This window comes from Impatiens glandulifera, chromosome 1 (genome assembly GCF_907164915.1).
Source record: "Impatiens glandulifera chromosome 1, dImpGla2.1, whole genome shotgun sequence".
Taxonomy (NCBI): domain Eukaryota; kingdom Viridiplantae; phylum Streptophyta; class Magnoliopsida; order Ericales; family Balsaminaceae; genus Impatiens; species Impatiens glandulifera.
In genome coordinates, this window is record NC_061862.1 from 12,949,431 (window position 1) to 12,956,917 (window position 7,487).

The 7,487-nt window shown below is 30.8% G+C and overlaps 2 protein-coding genes across 3 annotated transcripts; one reads left to right on the forward strand and one right to left on the reverse strand.

Moving 5' to 3' along the window:
- The first annotated feature begins 224 nt into the window (after positions 1-224).
- LOC124921993 lies at positions 225-1,612 on the forward strand. Of its 2 annotated transcripts, none has more exons than XM_047462705.1 (7): positions 225-464; positions 565-600; positions 697-750; positions 844-897; positions 994-1,047; positions 1,122-1,193; positions 1,283-1,612. In XM_047462705.1, the coding sequence occupies exons 1-7, from the start codon at positions 420-422 to the stop codon at positions 1,388-1,390; spliced, it is 423 nt and encodes a 140-aa protein (XP_047318661.1). In that variant the 5' UTR covers positions 225-419; the 3' UTR covers positions 1,391-1,612. The 2 variants fall into 2 exon arrangements, with proteins under 2 accessions (XP_047318661.1, XP_047318662.1); XM_047462706.1 differs by having other exon boundaries at positions 568-600.
- A 342-nt stretch (positions 1,613-1,954) lies between these two features.
- On the reverse strand, positions 1,955-4,322 carry LOC124921681 (probable protein phosphatase 2C 40). The gene is made up of 3 exons (XM_047462370.1): positions 4,054-4,322; positions 2,633-3,727; positions 1,955-2,551 (listed from the first exon to the last, which is right to left on the reverse strand). The coding sequence occupies exons 2-3, from the start codon at positions 3,704-3,706 to the stop codon at positions 2,159-2,161; spliced, it is 1,467 nt and encodes a 488-aa protein (XP_047318326.1). The 5' UTR covers positions 3,707-3,727; positions 4,054-4,322; the 3' UTR covers positions 1,955-2,158.
- Positions 4,323-7,487: the final 3,165 nt, after the last annotated feature.

Below are 7,487 nucleotides of genomic sequence, written 5' to 3' on the forward strand. Positions count from 1 at the left end.
GATATAAAAAAAAAAGTAGGTTACAATTTGCAATCATTTACAATAACGAGTTATTATTTTTTCGAACAAATCATTCCCTTTAACGTCATCTCTCAAATTCTATGTTGAAATCATTTCTCATTAATATTATTAAAAACATAAAGTGATACAAAATATTACCCTGTTTTTGAAAAAAAAATATTTTCAAATAAATAAATAAATTAGACCAGACCTCCCCGGCCCGCTATCACAAATTTTTGAATTCGCATCTCTCTCTCTCTTCTTTGGTGGAGAAATTGAGATCATTCGCACCGCCGTTGCAGACTTGATGAGTGAGAGAAAGCTTCAGTAATCTAATCGCATCGCTTTTATATACTCTCAAACCCTAGCCAAAGAGGATCCTTCCTTCCAGATTTCCGATCTACCGATCAATCTAGGTGATGGCGAACAACGACTCCTCCTCCTCCGCCGACGCTCTCGTCTCTGTAAATCCTCTTCTTAATCTTTCTTCCTTCCTATCTATCTATTATCTATAGACTCATCATAATGAATCTTGATTTTGTTTTGGTTAATCGTCTCGATAAGAAGGAGAACGCAATGCCGGTTAATTCCAGGCTTACGGTATGAGAGGATTCAGTTATTTCATTTGATTTGATTTGATTTGATTTGATTTGGTTTGGTTTCAGTTTCAAGTGTGTAATTTGATATATGTTGTAGGAACTAAATGAATCGAGAGATGAGCTTCTTACTAGAATTCAAGGGCTGAAGCATGTATGTGTTGTTTTCATTTTCTTATTTCTAAATGTCATTGATCAAACGGTTTCATTGATTGATTGATGATTGATCCTTTTTTTATCTTCATAGGATCTGCAAAATTGGAGATCTAAATTAGATTCTCAAGTCAAGACTCACAGAGAGGTGACCTAGATTGATTTATTGATTGATTGATTATGGTTTATAATAATTTCCTTCCTACTTGTTTTCTTTGCTTATATTATGACACCATTTATTCAGGAGCTCTCGGAATTGAAGAAATCACTGAATCACGAAGTGGAGGAACTTCGTTTGGTAAGAAGGGAAACAATTGAATAAAGAATTTGTGTAAGAAGAAAGATTTAACAGGTTGTAATATAATTTACTAGGAATTTCAAGGACTAAAGACCACACTCGAGCAGCAGCATGAGGATGTTGCCAACAGTTTGAAGAGTTTGGGGGTTAATACTTCCTTCCTCTACTTCTTTTGATTCATCGCCCTTTTTGATTACTGATCTAAATTACTAATATAACCAAACTCGATATGCAGTTGGAGGACAGTGCTTATGTTGCTTCTTCACCCGAAGATCCTAAGCTTGAAGAAGAAAAAGAAGGTGCTAACGAAGATGATGAAGTTAGTAAAGAAACTGAAAACTAGATATGGGAGAGTGTTTTTGCTATATGTTGTAATGGCACAATTATGTTGGTTATTAGAGTGACATTTCCTCGGTCTTTAACTACCATGTATGATGATCAACTCTTCCTTAGTTTTGTTATGAACCAATTGAATTGGCCTCTACATTCCAAATACTTGTTGTTCCCATTACTTGTGTCTTTGATCTTTGGTTATAGGTGAATGAATTGGTGTTTGCATTAGAATAGGAGGGGTAAATTCTATATATTAGTCCACCCTAAATCACATAGGACCATGCTTGCCCCCTTGTGTATAATTGTAAACTATAGAATTACAATTTCGAAATAGGGCTTTAAAATTCCAATGGAATTAAGATTTAAAATTGAACCCAATTCCAAAATTCTCCATGAACCAAATATAGCCAATTGGAATATTGTCAACTTTTGTCACTTTTTCTTCCACCAATTCTCAAAAACCAAAAACACACCCATCCCATTAGTAAAGAAATGCACTACTATTAGATGCAGGACGAATAAAGGAGCGTTGAAAAGAACAGTCCACCATCCTCATGTCTATAGACTATATATATATATAGAATGAAAAGATTCACAAAATTTTGACCACTTTTTTGATTTGATTTATATTGCACTTTCCACTCACCCAACTTGCAATATTACTTTGAACACATTGAGATGGAGAAGATATCATATATATGATGATATTATTATTGTTATTATACACATGCATGCACAACAATACATATATATGAAAATTAATTAAAAGAACTTACAATTACAGGCATGTTGATGCCTTTGTTGTGCGTTTATGTTGCCCGAGAATGATCACAATCACTGTAACATCATCGTGATAATTCCTCCTATAACCAGCAGGAATACTCAATAATTCTTCTGCACTGAAACCTGCAGAATTAGCCGCTCTTTCAACAAGCTTCTCCAACAGGAACTTTGATGGATCCCCTGAAGGATTTTCTTCCATATAAGAATCTACCAATTCCACAGCTTCCTCATTACTGAAGAAATCAAACAAACCATCACTTCCAACTATAACAAAATTATCTGAATATGATATCCTCTGTACACTCAAGTATGGCTCATTCGACACATATGGAGGGCTTAAAAGGTTCCTAACTCGTAGAATTCCAATCAATGCATCATTCAGTTTTTTCTGCACAATAAGGAAACAAGTCTAGCTTGAGTGACCCATGTGTAGTTTGCTTAATTAAACAAAGATTGAAAAAATTCTTACCTTCTTCAAGTAGCCTACACCAAAAGCCCTTGTGACTTTCAATTTTCCTTTCACTTTTCCACTTACAATTGTTTCAGGATCATCAGGATGCTCTATAAGAAGACGGGTCCTCTCAATTTCATTATCAAGTGTATGACTTTCAGTCAGCTGTACAGCACGAAGGTTGTTAGTCACTTTCCCATTCCCATCATCATATGTTGCCAATACAGCACGGCTATCACCCAAATTGAGGGTGTACAAGTTTTTACCATGGAGAAGCACAATCAATACACACGACCCAATTGATACAAGATCAGGTCGGTCCTCCATTTCCTGTTCAACCATGTGAAGGAAATCATTTTCAGCCTGGCATAGAGCACGTCGGAGGCTGTCAAGTACAATATGTGTAAGTGAAAAGTTTTTATCAGCAGAGTTCTCCATATGATCTAGACATTCAGAAACTTCAACAGAATCTAGTTTCAGTTCTGAACCTAATATGTTCAGGTTTAAACCAATGGTATCATAGAAAGTACCAGCAAGATAATCTGCTGCATCTCTACCGTTAAAACCATCATATATACCACAGAAAAGCCATCCATTCTCTTCAGAACAAACTGCTTGAACCCTATCTTCACCTGCAGCACCTCCTGCCACTTCAACCTCTACAGCATTAAGGAAACCTTCACTTCTGGATGGAGCACTCATGGATGTTATCAAATAGGAATCGCATTCAGTCAGGTCACTCGGGGTGGAAGGACAACTTGGGTAGCTGTGAAGAGAAGAAGACAACTGATCCAACTTAGAAAGTGTAGGCGAAGAAGGAATTCTTCTAAATGACTTTGGAGAGTCCAAGTTTGGAAGAATCTCTGCTCCAATAAAACCATGGCACATATTTGTATTAGCCAGAGTAGCATTTGCACTCAAGGCTGCACCCGAGAGACAAGAGAAAGAACTGCTGGTTCTTCGTAGTTTACCACCACCACCACCTCCACCTCCATTTGGAATGTCACATGAATCACTTAACTCTCTATTACATTGATAGCCAAAACTCACTTTAATTTCTTCACAGGGATGGCTTATTGTTTCTTCAAACATCACTAGAGCTGTGAATCAAATCTACACTTGAAAATCGTTTAGTTCAATAATTTCCTTAATTAAAATCTTTTTCTAAGCCTAGGTGAGTAAATTGTTCCTGAGTTCCTTAATTACTCTGAGATTAAGGTAGCCTAGCTAGTAATAACAGCATTTAGTACTGAAAAGATCAAAAATCGAACTCATCAGTTAAATCATAATATGAGATAGAGAAAGTGAGCCTACGGATTCACTAAAGAATAAATTATTAAGTCGTATTCGCGTGGAGAAGGAATAACAACAGATCGATTAATGAAATGTAAGAGAGTTAATTATAGAGGAGGGAGTTTAACATGAACGGATGAACTAACCTTTGTTTTGTGGATCTGGAAAATTCAGAAATGGAGATTGGATGAATTCGACAATGCTTAATCTGTAGATTGTACTGAAAGACGTGGACACCTTGTGCCTTGAATTGTGTATAGGAAAATCACCAAAAACAAAGATAGAGAGAGAGAGAGAGAGAGAGATAGCGTAGGAATGAATCTATTTGATTGAGAAGGTGATGAGGATGAGTGTTCTTGATTGGAGCGCTGGCATGGCGATGGAGAAGAAGAAGAAGAAGAACTGACTGCGGAAGGAGAGAAAGAGACGGGAGAGAATTTGGATGGTGGAGAGAGATTTCGGTAAATATTAACGGAAAAATGAAATTCGTACAAGTTGTTAGTTGTTTCTCACGCGTGGGACCCACGACTATTCCCACGTGGATTTTCTTTTTCTTTTTTCTTTTCTTTTTTATTTTAATAAATTATTTCAAGTTGTTAGAAGTGATAGAATATTCTATATTTTCAATTTCAGTCAAATCTAAAGACTTCAGTCAAATAAAAAAAATTAAAAGAAAATGAGAGAGGAAATGAATAATATATTTTTGAATCAGAAACAATTATTTTGCATTAATTTGAAAAAATAATTTAATTATTTTTTAATATTAAATTAAATTTATAATAACTAAATACAGTTACTCTGTTAATATTTATGTATTTATTTTAAATACATTAATTATGTAATAAAACAATAGTTTTATCAAAGGTTGAAAGAGGTTCAAATTAAAAACTATTATTTTTTTATTTCAAAAATAATTTATTTATTTTTGGCTGAATAATTTGATTTTATCTTAGTTTATATTTTTTTTTGTTTAAAATTAAATTTTAAATAAATATATTTATAAATTTTTTTGATTAATTTTAAATTTATAAATGATAAGTAACTTAGTTGATTAGAGAATTTTATATATAATTATAAGTTTTTATGTTCAAGTTATATATATATATATATATATATATATATATATATATATATATAATTTTTAATCTATTTAGGGTACGCAAATTTTTGGATTTTTAAATTTTAATAAGCTAACCTATATATTGGATTCTCTACGTTATGAAAACCTTTTATATATTTTTTTTATTTCACTTTAATTAATAAATAAAATATATAGTCAATTTTAAAAATTTAATAAATTTTAAGAATAAAAATTTAATTTAATTATATTAAAATAATAAGTGTTCATTAATATTATATATATATATATATATATATATATATATATAATTCTATACCATTTTTTAAAATTATATAAATATTTTTATTCTTTTTTATTTTTATCTTTAACTAATTTAACTAATAATTGAAACAATAATAATTTAAAAATTAATCAATTTTAAAAATAAAAAATTAATTTAATTATATTTAAATAATAAGGGTTCTTCTATAGATTTTTTTAATAAATATTTATATAAATATCCATAATTCTATTTTATTAATTATTTTTATATTTGTTGGCTAAAATGATAGAAGGCTTTGGAAATAATGAGAGCGTAATTGAGATTTGTGGTTGGTTTGACGAGGGATAAAAAGTCGGTAACTAAAGGTGAGCATATTATGGGTTTACCTAATCTCCAACCCTAATCCAAACCCAAAATATTAATTTGGGTTGGGTTGAGTATGGGTTGGATTAGAATTACCCAAATTACCCAAATTATATAAATTTAATTTAATTCTCTCTTATTAATACAATATAAACTAATCATCTTTCAACTTTAATATATTCTCTTGATTTTTACTACGTTGATCTCCGTTACAGTCGAACATGTTTTTGACATTTTAACACGTTTAACATATTTTTCGTATGTTTAACACGTTTTTCACGTTTTTGTCACGTTTAACACGTTTTTGACATGTTTAACACGTTTTCACACTTATAACACGTTTTTCACGTTTTTGTCACGTTTAACACGTTTTTGACATGTTTAACACGTTTTCACACTTATAACACGTTTTCACACTTATAACATGTTTTTCACACGTTTTCACACTTATAACATGTTTTTCACACGTTTTCACACTTATAACACGTTTTTTACACGTTTTCACGTTTTGGCACTTTTAACACATTTTTGACACGTTTAACACGTTTAACATGTTTTCACGTTGTTGACATGTTTAACATATTTTACACGTTTAACACGTTTTTCATGTTTTTTACATGTTTAACACGTTAACATGTTTTTGACAAGTTTAACACATTTTTGGCATATTTAACACATTTTTAGTACATTTAACACATTTTTGTCATGTTTAACACATTATTGACATTTTAACACGTTTAACATATTTTTGCGCATTTAACATTTTTTGACATGTTTAACACGTTTTTGGCATGTTTAATACGTTTTGACAATTTTTTGGCATGTTTAACAAATATTTGCAAATATAACACGTTTCAATACATTTGACACATTTTGGAACGTTTAACACGTTTTTCACGTATTTTTGCATGTTTAATACATTTTTGATGTGTTTAACACGTTTTTTCATGTTTTTGACACGTTTAACACGTTTTTTTATGTTTTTGACACGTTTAACACATTATTAATACGTTTAACACGTTTAACACATTATTAATACGTTTAACACATTTTGACATATTTAACATGTTTTTTACATTTTTGGCACGTTTAACACATTTTTGACATGTTTAACACGTTTTGACACATTTAACACGTTTTTGGCATGTTTAACAAGTTTTGGCATGTTTAACACGTTTTGACACGTTTAAAAATTTGTTAAACATGCCAAAAACGTGTTAAATATGCCAAAATTTGTTAGACGTGCCAAAAATGTGAAAACGTGTGAAATGTGTCAAAACGTGTTAAACGTGTTAAACATGTCAAAAACGTGTTTAATGTGCCAAAAATATATAAACATGTTAAATGTATCAATAATGTGTTAAACGTGTCAAAACGTGAAAAACTTGTCAAAACATGTTAAATGTGTCAAAAACGTGAAAAAAAATGTTTAACATATTACACATATTAAAAACGTGAAAAACGTATTCAACATGTGAAAATGTGTTAAACATGTCAAAAACGTGTTAAGCGTGTTAAATGTGTGAAAACGTATTAAATGTGTCAAAAACATAAAAAAATGTGTTATATATGAAAAACGTATCAAAATATGTTAAACATGTCAAAACATGGTAAACGTGCCAAAAACGTGAAAAAATGTAAAAACTTGTTAAACATGTTAAAAACGTGTTAATCGTGTCAAAAACATGAAAAATGTGTCAAAACGTGTCAAAAACGTGAAAAATGTGAAAAACATGTTAAACATGTTAAAATGTGTTAAAATGTCAAAAATATGTTAAACGCATAAAAATGTGTTAAATGAGTTAAATAAATGTTAAATGAAAAATAAAAATTAATTTTGGTTACCTAACTCATACTCAACCCATATTAGTAAA